Below are 19,656 nucleotides of genomic sequence, written 5' to 3'. Positions count from 1 at the left end.
TTTTAAACCACTAAATTTGTCATAGTCTGCTACAACAACAACAGGAAGCAAATACAGCAGAATTGGCAAAAAGGAAGAAAACAGCAGCTTTGTTTTTTATGGTGTAGAGGGCATGATAAATATATAATAACAGCTTTCTTTTAGGTATTGGAAACTTATTTAATTGCAAATCAATTCATATTCCCCAAAACTTTCCTACTTCTTAAATCATTTGCTACCCTTTGTCATCTCAAGCCCTCCACAGTACTCAAAACTACATAATATAACTGCGTAGGACTCTATCTTAATTAAGGTGCATCTGTGTGTCTGATGGATAATGGATTCAGAGAAGAGAAAGACACTATTCTTACAAGTGGGATATATTTGACCTCTTCGATCCATCCAGTGATAATTTATTCATTATCCTCATTGTACCAGTATCTATGCAAAGCATGGCTTTATATTTAACAGGAGCTGTAATATAATGCCTGGTACAAAATGTAACTAGCATAGAGGGGAGAATTCTAGTGGGGACTCTTTCATAGACTTATTAATGCCTATAGATGGTTTTATAACATTTCTTGTCTAAGTCTGCAGTGAATACCATCATTGCTTATTTTATTTTTGTTTTTTAGGAACCATATTATGTACGTTGCATCAAACCAAATGACAAGAAGTCCCCACAGATATTTGATGATGAGCGCTGCCGCCATCAGGTGGAATACCTTGGACTATTGGAGAATGTGAGAGTACGCAGGGCAGGGTTTGCCTTCCGCCAGACCTATGAGAAGTTTCTTCACAGGTAAGGGTAGAATGTGCCTCAGAACCCAGTTGCACTCAGAATTACAATGATACAGCAGCCATGTTAGGCCATCTGCAAGCATCTATTAAGGAACAGAAGTCAAAGAAGCTTGTACATATGAGAAACTTCTCCAGAGTCTACAGAGTTCCTGAGTTTGTAGATTATAGATCCTGGAAGAGAGTTCAGTCGTTTTGATGGAAATGCACGGAGGGACACGATTTGGAGTCTTACATAGGACTCTACTGCAATACTTACTTCCCACTTGTTCCTAAGCCAGATGTTTACCTCTTTGATCTTATTTCTGCATCTATAAAATGAATATAAAAGCGTCATTGAATGGTTGTTGTGAGAATTAAGTAAAAGTCCAAATCCCCTGCCTATAATAGATATTCAGTAATACTATCACTACTGATACAGTAATTATCATCATTATAATTTAAGTGTGGAGGATCTGAAATTAACTGGTTTGAATATTGGATTTACCACTTTCTAGTTGTATGACTCTTTTCTGTGACTCAGTTTCCTTGTGTGTGAAATGAGGATGAAGTAGTAACTACCTTGAAGGGTGCTGGATAACTGGGATGAAGAATAAAAGGCACTGAGAATAGGAGCCATTCAGTGTGATATAGTACTGCTGTTGATTTAGGGCTGGTAATAACAGTGACACTTGGCAACTAGGAATTTAAAAATGTTTTCAATTTCGTCAGTTTAATTATTTTAAATGTCTATGAAACATTTCCCACATTCTGGACTTATATAGATTACACCCAAAAAAAAAGTGAGTAAGTACATACAACTTAAATCAGGGGCTGAAAAGGTTCTTCAGTGGTTAAGAGCACTTACTGGTCTCCCAGAGAACCTCAGTCATACTTCTAGCATCTATGGGTGTGGTAGTTTGAATAAGAGTGGCCCCCATAGGCTCATATATTTGAATGTTTAGGGGGTGGTTCTATTTGAAAGGATTAAGAGGTGTGGCTTTATTGGGATAGATGTGGCCTTGTTGGAGAAAGTGTGTCATTGTCAGTTGTTCCTGTCTACTTCAGTTCTCTTGATGACATGTGAGGCATGATCTTGAGTAAGGAAAAGTGATAGAGGAGGATAGATGGAAAGTAAGAAAGAACACTTCTTTTAGGGCAGCGGTTCTCAACCTTTCTAATGCTGTAAACCATTAATACAGTTCATCATTGTGGTGACCCCCAACAATAAAATTATTTCATTGCCACAATCATAGCTATAATTTTGCTACTGTTATGAATCTGATACAGAGACTCTAGGGATCTTGACCCACAGGTTGAGAGCTACTGTTTTATAGGGTGGAAACAAGTGGGTTTGTTCCATAGGTTTTGTCATCAGAAAGAAGAGGGCCTGTTGGAAATACAAGATTATAAACATGAGAAACTACCTAGTGTTGATGAGTTTTCTCCACAGCACTAATATTCAGCCATGTGTGTACAAGGGAGATCACACCAAGGAGATGTTTTGAGATGGAATGAATAAAACTTTATAGAATAATAGCCTGGAAAACTGGAGTTCAATTTTATAGTAATCAAAATTTGTGCTTAAAACTGATCCATTGTTCCTATTGAAATCACACAGATCTATAGGCTGTATGGCAGGAGTGTTTTCAGGAGTGGAAGTGTGTTCATTCTCAGTCTTGAGTGTCCAGTTCTTTCATTAGAAAGAGTTATAATCCATCTTTATTATTACACAGAAAATTTTAACAATTTATCTGTTACAGTGTTGTCATGTACAGAAAATCAGCAGAAGTTAGATATTAGAGTGTCATGAGAATGGTAACTATCAAAGGGGCCTGTGCTATCTTGAAGTACAATGGAAGCCATAAGAGTGGTTGAAGTAACCAAACAGTAAGCAAACTTGGCTTGAGGGGAAAAGGCATTCTGTGAATAGGGACCTTTACCTATTTACCTTTTGTCTTCTTTTGGACTTTTTAACTTTCAACTCAGAAGGTATTTATGTGTTCATCTGAGGCATGGAGAAATGCTAAGCTTAGAATACATTTTCTAATACTCAAATGAAAAAATAGAAAGATTTTTAAAAAAAAGAACATATGAGGGGCTGAGGAGGTAAATGAGGGGTAAAGTTTCTGCCATGCAAATGGGAGACCCTGAGTTCAGATACCTTGCACCCATGCAAAAGTGGGTACAGTGCATATATCTTTAACCCCAGTGCTGGAGAAGGATCAAAGATGGATCCCAGGGTCTCAATGTCCAGACAGTCTAGATGAAAATGGCAAGCCCCAGGTTCAGTAAGAGAGATCCTGTCTCAAAAAAATTAGAGAGGGATAAAGAGTGACATCCATCCCCCATGAACCTATAAATTTCCAACACAGTAGTCTTAGTGGCTCAAGATTAAATACCCCATTCCTACCACCAAACATCCTCAAATAGTGCAAAATGTGTGTGTGTGCATGTGTGTGTGTGTGTTGTTTAGTTTTTAATTGTCAACTTAATACAACCTAGAGTTACCTGGCAAGAAGGAGCCTCAGCTGAGGAATTGTCAGATCAGATTGTCCAGTTGGCACATCTGTGGGAGATTATTCCTTCATGGCTCTTGTTTCCAGGGTCCTGCCTTGAGTCCTGGCCCTGACTTCTCTCAATGATAGACTGTGACCTGGAATATAAACTGAAATGAATCCTTTCCTCTGCTAAATTGCTTTTGTCCATGGTGTTTATCACAGCAACAGAAAGCACACTAAACAATTTTTGAAATAGCAAATGCACAGCCAAGATAGGGAATCAAAAGAGAGAGAGAGAGAGAGAGAGAGAGAGAGAGAGAGAGAGAGAGAGAGAGAGAGAGAGAGAGAGAGAGAGAGAGAGATTCTCAGTGAACCTTAAAGATGTGTCTTACTCCTGAATGTGATATGAAGATGCAGAGGCAACCCAATGTCGAAGTTAAAAGCAAAGACAATCTAGTGAGGCTTGAGCTGCCTTTTAAAAAGCCATCCCATGCTAGGTGTAGAGATGTGCATTTGTTATCCCAGTGTTGGGAGGCTGAGGAATCAGGATTATCCATGACTGGCCCATAGAGTGAGTTAGAGACCAGCCTGAGCTACATAAAGAGACCTAAAGAGAGTGAGTGAGAATGAATGAATCCCAACTGTGTCAGTGTAGCTACATGGCTAGGAGGTTGGCATAATGACCAATACAAGTAGCCACATCTCTACCTGATGTAAGGAAAGCAAGGCCCATTTTAAGATCAGTACAAGAAGAAAAGACAGGATATTGACGAAGCACTAGTCACACAAACTGAAGAAATGACCAAATGCTGAAGAGATTTTAGGATACTTAAACTTTTCAAGAGAACCATAATAATAGTCAGTGAGTTTTAAAAAATGCTTTTCTGTGTACCAGGTACATTTCTAAAGCATTTTATATGTTTGTTTTAAGTTACTCAAGCTGGCAACCTTGGGAAACAATATCTTACCTCATTCTGTGTAGCTGAGGAGACTGAGGTGCTGCAAACATTATCTTTAACAAATAGGAAACGGGATATCCACTTGTAGGAGACTGCCTCCCATCCTATACTAAATCAATTCAAAGTGGATCAAAGAGCCAAATCTTTTAAGTTAGGCAACATACTACAGGATATAAAGATAAAGAGATGGCTCACTGGCGAAATGAAGACTGGGTTTGGCCCCCAGAACAAATGTAAAGCTGATTGTGGCAGTGTACTATGTCTGTACTCCCAATACTGTCAGTCAGTGGATTAGACAGGAAGGGTCCTGGGAGTTTGCTGGGAAGCCATTCTGGATAAACTAGCAAGCTCCAGGTTTACAAACTTCATTTTATTATTTTTAAAAATGTTTTTACTATTCTTATTCGTGTGTGTGTGTGTGTGTTTCTGTGTATGTGTCTGTATGTGTCTGTGCACTTAAGTGCAAGTGCATGAGTAGAAGAGGCCAGAGGCATCAAACCCTCTGGAATTGGAGTTACAGACAGTTGTGAGTAACAATATGGGTACTAGGTATTGAACTCAGGCTCTCTGGAAAAACAGTGCATACTTTTAACTGAGGATCCATCTCTCCAACCCTTGATAATTTTTTACTTTATTTATATGGATGTTTTGCCCACTGGTATATCTGTGTGCCACTTGCATGCCTGATACCCATTAAGAGCAGATGAGGGCACTGAATTGCTAAAACTATAGTTGCAAATGGTTGTGAGCCTTCAATGTGGGTGCTGGAAATTGAACCTGAACCCTCTAGAAAAGCAACCAGTGCTCTTAACCACTAAGTCATCTCCCTAGTCTCCAAGAGACCTTAATTTTAAAAACAAAAATATTATAGAAAACAATAAAGGAAGATACCCAACTTCAACCTCTGACTTCCACATATGCACACACTGGTGTGTGCACACATATCAAAAAAGGAAGATACTTATGACATAATCATAGGCAATGACTTTCTATGCATGAATCTAATATCCTTAGGAAATAATAGCAAAAATTGACATGGTAAGATATAAAATTAAAAAGGTTATATGAAGTAAAAGAAACAACAGGGAAGAGATAGCCTATAGAGTAAAAGAAAATATTTGTCAACTATTCATCAGACAGATCAACATCCAGAATATATTTTAAAACCAAGACATCAAAAAAATTACTAAATTGAATCACTCCATCCTGCCCCAATCTGATAGTTGTCCTCTATGAGCAAGGAGGTTCAAGATCATGCCGGGGAAACCCACAGAGACAGTTGACCCAATCTTGTGGGAGCTCAGACTCTAGACCAACAGCTGGGGATCCTTCATGGAACCCAACCAGGCCTTCTGCATGTGGGTGACAGTTTCGTAGCCTGGTCTGTTTGTGGGACCCCTGGCATTGGGAGCAGGATCTATCCCTAGTACATGAGTTGGCTTTTTTTAAGCCCATTCCTTATGGTGGGATGCCTTGCTAAACCTTGATTTGGGGATGGGGGTTGGTCCTGCCTCAATTGAATATGCCAAGCTTTGTTGACTCCCCGTGGGAGGCCTTACTCTTTCTGAGGAGTGGATGGGGATGGATTGGGGGAAAGTGAGAGGAGGGGAGTGAGAGGGAACTGTGGTCAGTATGTAAAATGAATAAAAATATATAAAAAATAAAACAAACTACAAATAGTGAGGATGTAGAAGAAAGGGAGCACTTATACATTGTGGTGGATGTATAAATTAGTACCAATATTAGGGGAATCAGAACCAAGTTTTCTTAAGAAACAAAATACAAGTACCATATGTTTCAGCTACACAATTCAGACATGTATACTCTGAGGAATCAGCAATATTCACAGAAAAAAAATGTTAGAGAGTCAGCCTAGCTGCCCATCAACAGGTGAATACATACAGAACATAGAGATACAGTGGGTTAGTAGTTGGCAACAAGGAAGAATGACACTATGTCATTTTCAGGAAATTGGATGGAGCTGCAGATGATTGTTTTGAGTGAAATAACCCAGACTCATAAAGGGAAATGTTTCCTGTTTTCTCTCATCTGGGGAACTTTGGAATGAGAAAAGATATGAAAGTAGAAGGAAAATCAGAAGAAAAAGGAGATGAGGAAGGGGTTTAAGGAAGGGAATGGGAAGGTGAACTGATCAAAGTATGCTGTATGCAATATGAAAGTATCTCAGTGAAACCCTTTATTTTATACTACTAATGTATATTAATTATAATTAATGTATTCTTATATAATTATACTACTAATGTGTTGCTTTAAATGGTTGAAATAGGGAAAATGTGATCACTAGGAGGACCATCAGTAAATAACTCCATAACCTGAGTGAGAAGAAAATCTCAAATTACTGTAAAATTCAGATTGAATATCAGAGAAAAATGACTTAATTTATCTCCATGTTAGTGCTGCCTAGGGTATGGGGGAAATCCCTGTGGCCGGCAGGATTTTTTAGATGCTCTACCTCATGCCCTGTGTGACTCCCTTAAATGTCTGCTGAAGCTCATGACTGCTTCAAACAAAACAGACTATGTAGAAGTGGTGGAGTATCACTTTGAGGTTGTGGCTTGTGACTTCTGTCTTATACTTGTGAAATAAGCAATGGTGTAAGGAGATGCTTTGTGACAGACTCAAATGCAAGGAGCTCTTTAGATGTACAAATGCAATTCATTCTCATGTGTTTACCTAACACTGTTAAATTTTCTCCTAGTTTAAAGGGTTTATCCAAAGATACATTTGATTTCCTTTGAAGAGGGACATATTACTCATAAGCATTGTCAGTTTTATTCTTCCTCACTGTGCTATTTATACCTCCAGAGCAGTGTTGAGAACCCATCCTGGAAGCATCCTTGTCTTGTGTCTGTAAAGAGAAGAATGCTTCCAAGGTCACCAACTTACAGATGGTAATTGCTATTAAGTTTTTGGTGAATAGCCTTCCAAAGATTAAGGCAGTCCCTTTCATTCCCAGTTTAGTAACAATTAATATCACGAAGGAATGTTTTAGTGAAGAGATTTTCTTCTTCATCTCTTCGGGCTAAAGAAATTCACTTCTCCTTAGAGTTGGCTAAAGTCTTGATGAAAAGTTTTCCTGTTAAGATGACGATAGCTTTTGCCTCCTTTGAGTTGTCCCCTGTTCTTTCTCCATCCAGGTACAAGATGATCTCTGAATTCACCTGGCCTAACCATGACCTTCCCTCAGACAAAGAGGCTATCAAAATATTCATAGAACAATGTGGTTTTCAGGATGATGTAGCTTATGGGAAGACCAAAATTTTCATTCGAACACCCCGTACATTGTTCACCTTGGAAGAACTCCGTGCACAGATGCTTGTGAGGATTGTCCTCTTCCTACAAAAGGTAACTTCGTGCCTTATATGTAAGAAGGTCTTTGCATGTTCAAAGCTTTGCTAAATGTTTTTCTTGATTCAAGAAATGTGTGTGGGCCTGGAGAGATGACTCAGTGGTTAAGAGCACTGGCTGTTCTTCCAGAGGTCCTGAGTTCAATTCCCAGCAACCACATGTCAACTCACAGCTATCTGTAATGAGATCTGGTACCCTCTTCTGGCCTGCAGGCATACATGAAGGCAGAGCACTGTACACATGATAAATAAGTAAATCTTAGAAAGAAAGAAAGAAAGAAAGAAAGAAAGAAAGAAAGAAAGAAAGAAAGAAAGGAAGGAAGGAAGGAAGGAAGGAAGGAAGGAAGGAAGGAAGGAAGAAAGAGAAAGAAAGAAAGAAAGAGAGGGGAGAGGGAGGGAGGGAGGGAGGGAGGGAGGGAGGGAGGGAGGGAGGGAGGGAGGGAGGTCTGACGGTCTATTATATTCTCACACCACCCCCTTCATAGTCTATTCCTTTCCTTTGATTTTTGGAGTTACTTTTACTTCAGGTTGGGTATAGTGTTTTCCCTGGTGCTCTGTTCTGTTCTTTTCCTATTTGTCTGTCTTTATGTTAATGCCACACAGATTTTACTTATTAGTACACAGCTTCTTAAGTTGTGGATTATAACCCATTCATGATTTTGTAACTGAGTGTAACAGGTAGAAAAACTCTGGTAACAGGAAAAAGTTTCTGAACATGAAGTGACCAAGAATTAATTCAGAATTAAATATATAATGAATGTGAGGTTTTTGAGGCAGGGCTCACCCATGTTGCATTGTACACTTTACTGCAGCCTTGATTCTGAACACATGACACACCCATGTTGCACTGTACAAGCCATCACGCCATCAACCAATGATGCCTGAAACAAACAGCTCAGATTGGAAATCACCATATGCTATAAATTGCAGTGTTAAAGTGCATGCAAGTTTGCTGCTCTTACAGAAACACTATTGAATTACACAAAAGACAATATTTTAATACTTTCACTCTTCAACATGTATCAAATTAGTGAATCCTTGAATTGTATTATGTTAGAATGTTTGATCTTGAAAACTGCTGTTTGAATGGTTGACTTGAGTTTCCTTTGGAAAAAAAAATAGGTGGTGGCACAGGCCTTTAATCCCATCACTCAGGAGGCAGAGGCAGGGGGAATCTCTTAAGCTCCAAAATAGTTAGGGCTACACAGAATAACCTTGTCTAAAAAAAATAAAAACAACAATAACAAAACTTGATAAATGAACTTTGGCTCCTGTGTCCATTTCATTAGAGTTGTTTTTAAAAAATTTCTCTATGGTTTATTATGATTAAATGTTTCATTTGTAAGCCTATTTTACATATACACCTAAGAGTTACCTAAAACTTTCTCAGATGAATAGTGTTTACAGTAGGAAACGTTGAAGAAACCCTGTGTGGGTGTACAGTAGGATTGGACCACATATAGACCTTGATCCCACAATATCAATTTTAATGTATATAATGGGGTCATTAAACATAACAGTAATTTTTATTAGGATTACAATGAATTTACAGAATCATTTAAAAGGATTAACAATTGTGCAGTATTAAATCTTATTGTTATGAGTACCAAATAGGTTTATTTAAATCATCTTCATTGGCTTTTCGACCAAAAGAGGACTTAGGATTCATGATTAATTCATAGATCCTTTACTATTTTTGTTGCTAGTATGGATTTATTATATTTTCTACATAGCAATGTTGGTGCAGAGAATAATATTGGCTGTGTTGGTTTTTCTGCATCTAGAGTGAAATGTTTCTTAACTTATATTTATTGACTAGTTTTCCTGGGTAAATGATTGCATCATATGCAGACATAAAAATTATCTCTTCCCTTACAGTTGCCAAGGTGTTTCTAAGTGTTGGACTCCATTCACTTTGCCTGGAAGGCAAAATAACTTTTAAACTAGACTATAAATTTCTGTTTAACCCTCAAACAATTTCTTTGTACCAATTACACTTTGAATATTGCCTTTGTCCACTTATATTTTCTTTCTTATGAATTATGTGACCTTGGATCTTTATTTTCCAAAACATTAAACTATTTTCGTACACCTGTCACAGATCTTCAAGTTGTTTCCCTTGATCCTTGTTGCTCATCTTTGATGGGCTTTGTGGTGGTGGACTTATTGGTTGGTTAGTTTGTTGATTAGTATCTTTGAGGTAGGATCTGACTATGTAACTCAAGCTTGAATTCATGGCCATCCTGCTGCAGTCTTCTGAGTGTTGGGGAAAGTATATGCCCAATTATTTCTTATGGTTTTGTTGTTAATTTTTTGTTGTCTTTTTTTAGATCCAAAACTATTTTTGCTCAGTCTTTTGAAACAGGTTAACTGGCTTTGAAGTTAGTCTGTTCAGGTTCACTTTCTTAGAAAGTCATTTGGAAGGGGCATTTTGTGAACATAACTCAGCAATTTTGTTGAGGCTTTCCATTTTCTTGTGTGTGTGTGTGTGTGTGTGTGTGTGTGTGTGTGTGTGTGTGTGTGTGTGTGTGTTTTGCTTGGACAGAGGTTTAGATTGTAGACCATGCTAACTTGATACTCAGTTTTGAAGAATATTGGGATTATAGAAATGTGTCACCTTGGCAGCTATATTTTTCTTGTTCTTTATGATGATTTGTTTTTATTTTGTATCTGTTGTAGAATCAGTTTTAATAAGTTTTTCCCTAGAAAACCATCCAGGTTCTACAGTCATTCCCTCTTACACTCACTTTGTTTTTCTTTGTCAGCTTTAGTGATGTATTTTATTATGTTTCCCCATAATAAAATGTGTCTCCATTTTACCTATTCTATAATTTTCTTACTTTTAATTTACTAATTATATGTTTTATCTTGTCAAATCTTTTTTATCATATATTTTATTTATTTTTTTAATCCCAGCTCCCTCTCCCTCCCCTCCTCCCATGCCCTTCACCAGCCACCCCCTCCCCCTGCCCCAGTCCCCAATCCTTTCCCCAGGGAGGCATAGTCTGTCATTTAATCCGGGGCAGGGCCCTTCCCCAAGAGTCCAGGCTGAGAGAGCATCTCACATTGTGGGATGGGCACCCAAAGTCCATTTGTATGCCAGAGATAAATACTGATCTACTACCCAAGGACCCATAGATTGCCTAGGCCTCCTCACTGACACCCACATTCAGGGGGTCTGGATCAGTCCCATGCTGGATTCTCAGCCGTCAGTCTGGGGTTCAAGAGCTCTCCCTTGTTCAGGTCAGCTGTTTCTGTGAGTTAAACAAGCCCAGTCTTGACCTCTATGCTCATCAGTCCTCCCTCTCTGTCACTGGGTTCCTTGGGTTCAGCTCAGTGTTTAGCTGTGGGAGTCTGCCTCTACTTCCATCAGTCATTGGTGGAAGGTTCTGTTTCCCAGACTCATTGGCAATGGGACTGTAGGCTGGTACTACCCTGATGCATGTCTAAAATCCATATATGAGTGAGTACATACCATGTTTCTCTTTTTGTGACTGGGTTACCTCACTCAGGATGGTTTCTTCTAGTGCCATCCATTTGCCTGCAAATTTCAAGATTTCATTGTTTTTTTTCTGCTGAATAGTACTCCATTGTGTAAATGTACCACATTTTCTCTATCCACTCGTCAGTTGAGAGACATCTAGGTTGCTTCCAGGTCCTGGCTATTACAAATAATGCTGCTATGGACATAGTGGAACAGACGTCCTTGTTGTACAAATATGCATCTTTTGCATATATGCCTAAGAGTAGAATTGCTGAGTCTTGTGGTAGGCTGATTCCCATTTTCCCGAGGAATCTCCATACTAATTTCCAAAGTGGTTGTATGAGTTGGCACTCCCACTGGGAGTAGAGGAGTGTTCCCCTTTCTCCACATCCCTTCCAGCATAAACTGTCATTGGTGTTTTTGATTAGCCATTCTGACAGGATGGTATCTCAGAGTTGTTTTGATTTGCATTTCCCTGATGGTTAGGGATATTGAGCACTTTCTTACATGCCTCTCAGCCATTTTAGACTCCTCTATTGAGAATTCTCTATTTAGTTCTGTAGCCCACCTTTTTTCCCTCAATATATGTTTTTATTTAAATTAGAAAAATGCATGCTTCACATGTCAGTCCCAGCTCCCTCTCCCTCTCCCTTCCCTCCTCCCCCTCACCTCCACCATGCTCCCCAAGCCCCCACCCAATCTCCACTTGGATCCCCAGGAAGTTAGGCCCTCCATGGAAGATCTCCAAAGTCCTTCATTTCATCCAGGGCAGGGGCTAGGCCCTCCCCCAAGAGTCCAAGCTGAGAGAGCATCCCTCATTATGGGATGGGCAGCCAAAGTCCATTTGTATGCCAGTGATAAATACTGCCCAAGGCCCCATAGATTACCTAGGCCTCCTCACTGACACCCACATTCACAGGGTCTGGATTAGTCCCATGCTGTCCACCCAGCCATCAGTTATCTGTATGTTCTTGCATTTGTTTGTTAAATTTGTGTTGTGTTTTGCATTCTTCCTGTTAGGTTATAATAAAGCCCCCATTACAAGAACACTCTTGTGAAGAATTAAGAGTGGCTCATTAACACATAAGCTTACAATGAAGATTGTGAATTCAAAAACTAGGAATAATATCACCGTTAATTATAAGTGGGCTCCAAGGTTTGTATGTGGAATTAAGTAAACTAACCACTAGACAGACTAGATAGAATAATTTTCCAACCAGGATTTTGTTGGTTCTGCAATCCATTTGCACCCTCCTCACAGGTATTGTTGACTGTGAAGCTTTGTCAAGTGAGGGAAGAAGCCATGTGGACTTCACAGGCTTCTAAACAAAGCCCTCTCCCTTCTATGTGAAACCAACCACATGCTTTGTTATTTCTCAGACTAAAGGCAAAAATCATTATTTCTCAAAAAAAAATCAAACCAGAAAGTTTCCTAAAATGGTATCTGACTGATAGATGCTCTTCTGGTTACTTTATATACTGCTACATATTATGAGAACCTTTCAAACAAGTCCTTTTGGTAACTAAGGGAACTGAAACCACAGAGTGGTTAAGTAACTAGATGGAGTCACATAGATGATGAGTGCTGGAACTGGAATTTGAACCCAGTAACCTGCTTCCCACCCACACACTGCACTTGCCCAATATGATATGCTTCAGGATTCCCTGCTGTGAGGAAAAACAGGTGTGACTCACACGCTTAGAGGAACGTTTGTAAAACCAGCCACAAAGGTGATGTTGAGGAAGCCAATAGTTAACAGAGTTCCTTTGTTAAATAGCCTTAATAGACATCCAGCAGTGTCTGAATCATGTAAAACATATAGACTGAGGTAATACAAGTCGGGAAAAGTTCTGATGTGAGGAGCATGAGTCAGCTCTTGACACGATCACTGAAATGTGGTCAGTAGTGCTGTATTCTGGTGTGTTCTCCAGGAGAAGACATTTGTGAGCCACGGATGGGAAAGGAAAGATGTGGCTGCTGACAGGGAGGAGGTACATTACTGTGTAGCCCTGTTGCTGGTCTGTTCTGCTATGTTCACAAGTACATGCTCACAAATATGTACTTGATGACCTTGCCCGAGTGTTGAAAGAAATACAGTGTACCTTAGACTGAACGGTAGCTTGTAACTATATTTTTGTAGTATTTTTAATGAGTAATAAACATTGATTTGTTTATTATATCTGAATGGGGATGTGAAAATGAGCAAGACCAGGTTCTACCCACAAGAAGCTCAACACAAAAGAAATGTGTTAACACTTAGACCAGTAGGATGGAGGAATTGTGATGCTCTGGAGTAGGTAGTGACAGCCAGGGGAGCTCAGGAAAAGATGCTACCTAAGCTCAGGAAAAAAGGCTTGGGAGGATGCCAAATTCTTACCAAAATCTTAGCTTTTCTGGGTCTGTATTTTACTTGAAAATCTATTTCTACTAATATAGTAGGAAAGGGACCCTTTCCGTGTTAGAAGAAAGCTCTTGTCCTTCATTCATATATCCAGATGGGTACTAGCTAGCACAGCAGCCAGGAGGACATAGCCTTACCCTCAGTCTTATAGCCAGCATGCAAGTGTTTACTAATGAGGTATATAGTGCTGGCTCATGACTTTCTTCTCAAAGCACCTGGGCCAACAAATTCCCAATCTGCCAAGGTTGCTTATTAATAACTGCTAGTTGAGTGGGGCTTGAGGAGAGTTTTGTTTTTGTCATGGCCTAAAACATTTGTTGCTTATATTCTCCTGTGCATACTTTTCCAATGCTTAAAACTTCAGGGCTGACTCATCCACACCCTGAGCTAACAGGGTTGGCCTATTGTGCCGCCCTGGTGAGATTCAGAGCCTGTTCTCTCTTAGTGTTGCAGCTGGTGGGGGTCAGGGACCCCTTGCTCTTATGACCACAGGGTCAGCTCTACCACCTGCCCCACACATTGATGGGAGGCAGCTCTCCCCCACCCATACTGCCCCAAGACAGATGAGTAATAGGGACAGGTCTCCCATGCTCACAATTTCTGGGGTGGCTCACCCACACCTGCACACACAGGGTTGGCTCTATTGTGCTGACCTGGCAAGGTGCTGGGCCTGCTCTCCCAAGTATTATAAGTTGTAGGGAGCAGGGACAGCTCTCCCACTCTTGTTACCTCAGGGTCAGCTTTCCCACCTGCCTTAGATCTTGATGGATGGGGATGGGGAGAAGGGCATCTCTCCCAAGCCCATACCTCAGGGTGGGGCTAGGTCTCCCACAGTCACATTCTCAGGGTTGGCTCACCTCTGCTGCCATCAGCAGGGTCCTCTCTGCTGTGCTGCCCAGACAAAGTGCAGGGCAAGCTTTCCTGTGTGCTGCTGCTGGTCAAGGGTTCAGCTCCCTCACCATCTCAGCTCTCTTCCGTCCTCTGTCATCTTTTCAGATATTCCTCTGTCCACAGGACCTGACCATTCTGTCTGTCTATCTGTCTCTCTCCCATGGACCACCATACCATACCTCTGCTCACACTAGTAGTATCCCTCTGTCTGGTATAGCAAGGTACCAGGTAGGCCCATGTTTTATTCTTTAGGCCCAGATCTGTGTATAGGTCTCCTTGTCCCACTCTGGTCACTCTGGTGGTGTACTGAACCATGCCTCCTCATTACAAAGAGATCATTATAGTGCCCACCTGCCCATGGTGCATTTAAATGCATGATGCAGGATGGGGGCAGTTCTGGAGTCCAGTTGGGGCCCCAGGGGTTAGAATGCCCCCCATGGCCTGTGGTGAGGTACACACATTTTTAAGTACAGCAAAGATTACTAAAATGTTTTTCTTTGTTGTTTTCTGCTGCATATGTTAGGCTTGGGCAGGGGGTAGAGGGAGGGGGGACGTGAGCTTCTGGGGATGCTTCTGTCTTCACTTCCCATTGTTTTCTTGCAAGCTTAGCTGTTTATCAGTAGGGCTATCAGCTAGTGTCTTGCCATATTTCATGGAAATAGTAGAGAAAGGTAGTGTGGTTAGTTTTGGAATTTTAAATAGATCTGTATCAAAGGAGAAGCAGAGTAGTCTATCAAAAGCCTGATGCTATACTCTGGAGAAAACTAATGAGGGCCTTAGTCACATTAACAATAGCTGAGATAAGAGGAAATTCCCAGACCATTGTTTGAATGGGAAGTTGATATGAGGCAGAAATGAGGGGTTCCTATTCTTCCTAGTTAGGGTCATAGATAGCTAATGTCATGAATGACTAAGGTAGAGAAGGTGAGGTCACTGGCATATATTTTCAGGATATTAGTGTAGGCATGCTGTGTTTTAGGTATGTGTGAGACATTCAACTGGGAATGGCCAGCAAGCAGGTGGGAGTGGAAGGGAAGAAGGAAATAGCAGTTTTTAAATATGAAGTGACCAGTGTGTTGAAAATAGACTGGGATAAGCACAGGATACAGGAGAACAAAATCCAAGGAACAGAGTCCTCCAGGAAGAAAGTATATTGGACATTTGTTAATAATTCTTGGAAGCAAAAACAGTCTGGGAAAGGATTTGTTCTTAATAAAGAAACCAAGGTGTGTTTATCTTCTGTAACATCTAGGAGACTTCAGCTACTAAATTTGAAACTTTATCCTGCATATTATAAGTCATTGATCTTACTATTCTGAAGGAAATTTATGATATTTATGATGTAAGCCAATAACTGATCCATTTAAATATGTCTCTGCATCGGCACATTGACAAATGACAGCCTTTTAGAAAAATAAAAATGCTTCAGCAAAAATTTAACACTGAAACCACAAGACTTTCTTCCCCTGACACCCTCAGCACCCTCCTCCCACCCAATTAGTGAATAAAATGATAAAAGCATATTTGGAGAATAATGATGACTTGTCAAAATCAATTTGTCTCTTATCTTCTCATAGATATGGCAAGTGTCATCTATTCCCTTCCCCAGCCCACTCCCCCCACTACCAGTAAGTGTCCTCTGCCTCCCTTCCCAACCCATTCCCCCACACTGGATGCAGATGATTTGCTCTCCAGAAAGAGCAGCAAACCCGTTGCCTGGGTGATAGCTCATTACTACGGCAACCAATTTGGTGCATCGATATGAATCCCAATTTTAAAATGTAATTATGCCAAGATGTGTACATATGCTTCAGATTTACTTAAAAGAAATCTGTTCCCCGTTGGAAAGAAAATGTTTCCTGTGTTAGATGAAAGAAGGGGCGCGGGGAACCTTCATTTTCTTCTCTTAGGCTAAATACACCTTTCAATTGATTCTCCACTGTGTCAGGAAAACAGCTTGCTTCGGTTTCTCCCTCACCACTTTTGTTTTAACTTGAGATGGTCCCTTTCTCAGACACTTCTCTCTTGAGACCTGTCACTCATAGCCCAACAGATGTTGTCTCCATGACAACACTGTCTGGCCCCTATAGGTGGTATCAGGGAAATGGGGGAGGGGTGGAAACAGACTACATTTTCATTGCTCTTTTCTTCTTTAATTGCTATGAGCTTGAAAGATTGACTCTTTGTAAAGCATTCATTAGTAAAAGGAAAGGGATTTAGTGAATAGATGTTTACACTAAATCACAATATTCGTGCTACCCCATACTCAGAGGAGCAAGCTCATGAATAAGAAACATAAAATCACAAGTGTAGCTGGAGATGTGCACAGGCACACCAGACAAAAGCCATCGAGTTGCTGCTGAGCAATTCATTTTTGCTCTTTCCCTAACAGAAATGATTGTTTAAAGATACAAAGGGCATATTTGGGTGCAAAGAGTATTTATTTTAGTTACCTGTCTTATTAAACATGCCTACGAAATCATGTAATCCTTGCAACTCATTAAGCTTGCAACCCTTTATTGAAACAGCCAGGAAGCACTGGGCTTTATACTCAGCTCCAGAAGCCATCTTCAGTTTGGGCTTTCTAACATACTTGTTTCCCTCTCCTGCCTACACCTCTGCCTCACTGCTTGGTTGGCCTTCTCTGATTCTTGTGAAGATCCAAATATTTTATCATAAAGGCTATTTACTGCTTTGTGGAGAATAACTGCCCTGTGAAGTAAAGAATTTTTAGTTTTGGGGGGTTTGTTTACTTGTTTTGTTGTTGTTGTTTTGGTGGGGGGGTTCTGTGAGGTGTGCTGGGCATGGACCCCAGACCTCAACATTTGCTTTGCGTTGAACCATATCCCTAGTGCAGTTGAAAAGTACTCTCTAGCATACTTAATTTTTTCACATAGTTCATTAACTGTTTAACAAAGTGAGTTTGTAAAAAGATATATGTAGTTTAAGTGTGAGCACTGCAGTGCTAGTGTGCTTTGTCTTCTTTCTCTTGCTTAGCAAATGTATAAAATTACTACCAAGAGTTCTGTGTGAGTCAGAAACTTCCAGTGTAGCTAAACCGATGAGCTCCAGGTTCAGTTACATTCTCAAAAAAAGTGGCAGAAAGCAATAGGTGAAGACACCCAGTGTCAACAATTAGTCTTCACATGTGTGAGAACAGCTATGCTTGCCCACTTACAAGCATGTTTGTATTTAGACATGTACACATGCATATTTCATACACATGTTAAGAGGTGAGAACTTTTCAAGGGGTAATTTAGCAGTATGTTTTAAAAAATCTAAAGATATGTTTGCCTCTATTCTAGCTACTATACTTCTAGTAATTAATATTAAAGAAATTCTTTAAATGTAATTAAAATTTATTTGTAATTAAAATTTTCCTTGTAATATTTCTTATGAAAGTAAAAAATGGGAAATATTGACACTGGTTGTATATATTATACATCTGTGCAACAGAAAACCATGCAACTATTAACAATAATTATGTAAAAAAATAAGAACATCAAAATGTTCATGATCAATAGTAGGCAAAAATAAATACTATATAATAAGATGCTAAGTTTGCTTTCTTTTAGCTATGCTGTTCATTCTGGAACTATCTACCCACTCACTCACCATAAATGAAGTAGAATTGATGACTCACTTGGGGGGCAGGACTTTATTCATAAATAAAGAAAGTTTAGGACTATTTTTATCCATTAGTTTTGTTGGGATGTGTTAATGTTGCCAAACATCATGGTCTATTCAAATTTAATAGAGCAATAAGACTTTTTTTAAGAGAATCTAATTACTTTGGTTATGGTGGTATATTCCCTTAATCCCAGCATTTAGGGGGCAGAAGCAGATGGATTTCTGTAAGTTTGAGTCCAGCATGGTCTATATAGTAAGTTCCAGGTCAACCAGGGTATACGGTGAAACCTTGTCTCAAAAAGAAAGAAAGAAGGAAGGAGAGAGAGAGAGAAAAAGAGTAATCTAATTGTAAAATAAGATATTTACTCAGGATATTTCATTTAAATTAGAGTTGCAAACTCTTACGTTAACTAAAGATAGTCAGCTATCTTAAATGGTTTTGTATTTGTATGGCTAGAAAATGAACCATTTGGAGAAAGTAAGTTGATGATGGATATTCTTGAAGAACTAAGATATAATCAAGCATCATTTAAATTCATTTTACAGGCTATGTACTTTGTGAGTTTATTGAGCTTTAAATGAACAGGTTACAAATAGAAACAGCATATAGCTATAATCTCATTATCTCAGCCTAAATTTTTAATTAATGTTTTTATTAAAATTAATATATTTTTATTTTTATTAAAGATAACATCAGCACAGTCAATGTCCAACTCTCTCTTACGCACAGTTTTAAACCCCAGAGTCATGTTTCATGCACCATGAAAACCAGCTGCATTAACACGCCAGCTTGAATGACCTTCCAAGCTTCCTTTCTTAACTATTAACCTTACAACACCATAGCCTGAGTCAGTGATGCTGTTCATCTATTCATAAACCCTGCAGTCTCCCACAAAATTAAAAAGCAGACTCTTCAGCATCTCATTCAACCAACTACATCTCCTCTCATGTCATTGTTTCACTCTACCGAATCTGCTGATGTATCTGTATCTCACCAGCAGGCTTTTGCATGTGCTGCCCACTGGTTCTCAGTGTTCTTCAAATGATAATGTCTTCCACTGTAATCCTCCCAGTGAAAGCATCTAAATAGCCATCTTTACTTCTCTCCTCTGGTTGTCATTTGGGGGTCAAGATAGTGGATTCAGTGTGAGGCAGAGCCCATGAGCCTGATGTTAGTTACAGGATTTAGATTCATGCTCTAGATCATCCTCACTTTTATCTGTAAAATTATAGAGTTGATGAGGCACATTTGTCATAAGTGTGAGACCATGTGGGAAATATGTTACTGATAAGCTATCCATTGTGAGTCATAAATAGGACTGATTTGAGGTCATTTCTTTCAAGCTGATGCTTTCTTTTTTATTGGTTTTGTTGTTATTATTTGTTTTTTCAAGACAGGGTTTCTCTGTATCTTTGGAGCCTGTCCTGGAACTCAATCTATAGACCAGGCTGGCCTTGAACTCACAGAGATTCATCTATCTCTGCCTCCCAAGTGCTGGGATTAAAGGCATGCACCACCACCACCCAGCTAAAACTAGCATTTCCTTTCTTGAATGAGGAAAAAGTGCAATCTTAGGGATTGTATGACCCCTGAGAGTATGCTACAGGTGTCAATTTCCCTAAAGTATGCCATGAGGTGTAAGGGCAGAGAATCTGTTACCATGT

At 39.6% G+C, this 19,656-nt stretch overlaps 1 protein-coding gene across 2 annotated transcripts in view; it reads left to right on the top strand.

Moving 5' to 3' along the window:
- Positions 1-19,656, top strand: part of Myo1d (myosin ID) — a 300,654-nt gene that overhangs the window by 127,638 nt on the left and 153,360 nt on the right. For both annotated transcript variants that reach the window (XM_005076975.4, XM_021231130.2), the window contains exons 15-16: positions 615-781; positions 7,375-7,582. In XM_005076975.4, coding sequence (XP_005077032.1) covers positions 615-781; positions 7,375-7,582 — 375 coding nt within the window. The remainder of the gene's footprint in view (positions 1-614; positions 782-7,374; positions 7,583-19,656) is intronic.

This window comes from Mesocricetus auratus, unplaced genomic scaffold (genome assembly GCF_017639785.1).
Source record: "Mesocricetus auratus isolate SY011 unplaced genomic scaffold, BCM_Maur_2.0 Super-Scaffold_100007, whole genome shotgun sequence".
Classification (NCBI taxonomy): domain Eukaryota; kingdom Metazoa; phylum Chordata; class Mammalia; order Rodentia; family Cricetidae; genus Mesocricetus; species Mesocricetus auratus.
Note: the sequence above shows the minus strand (reverse complement) of the source record. Positions and strands in the feature narration are given on the sequence as shown.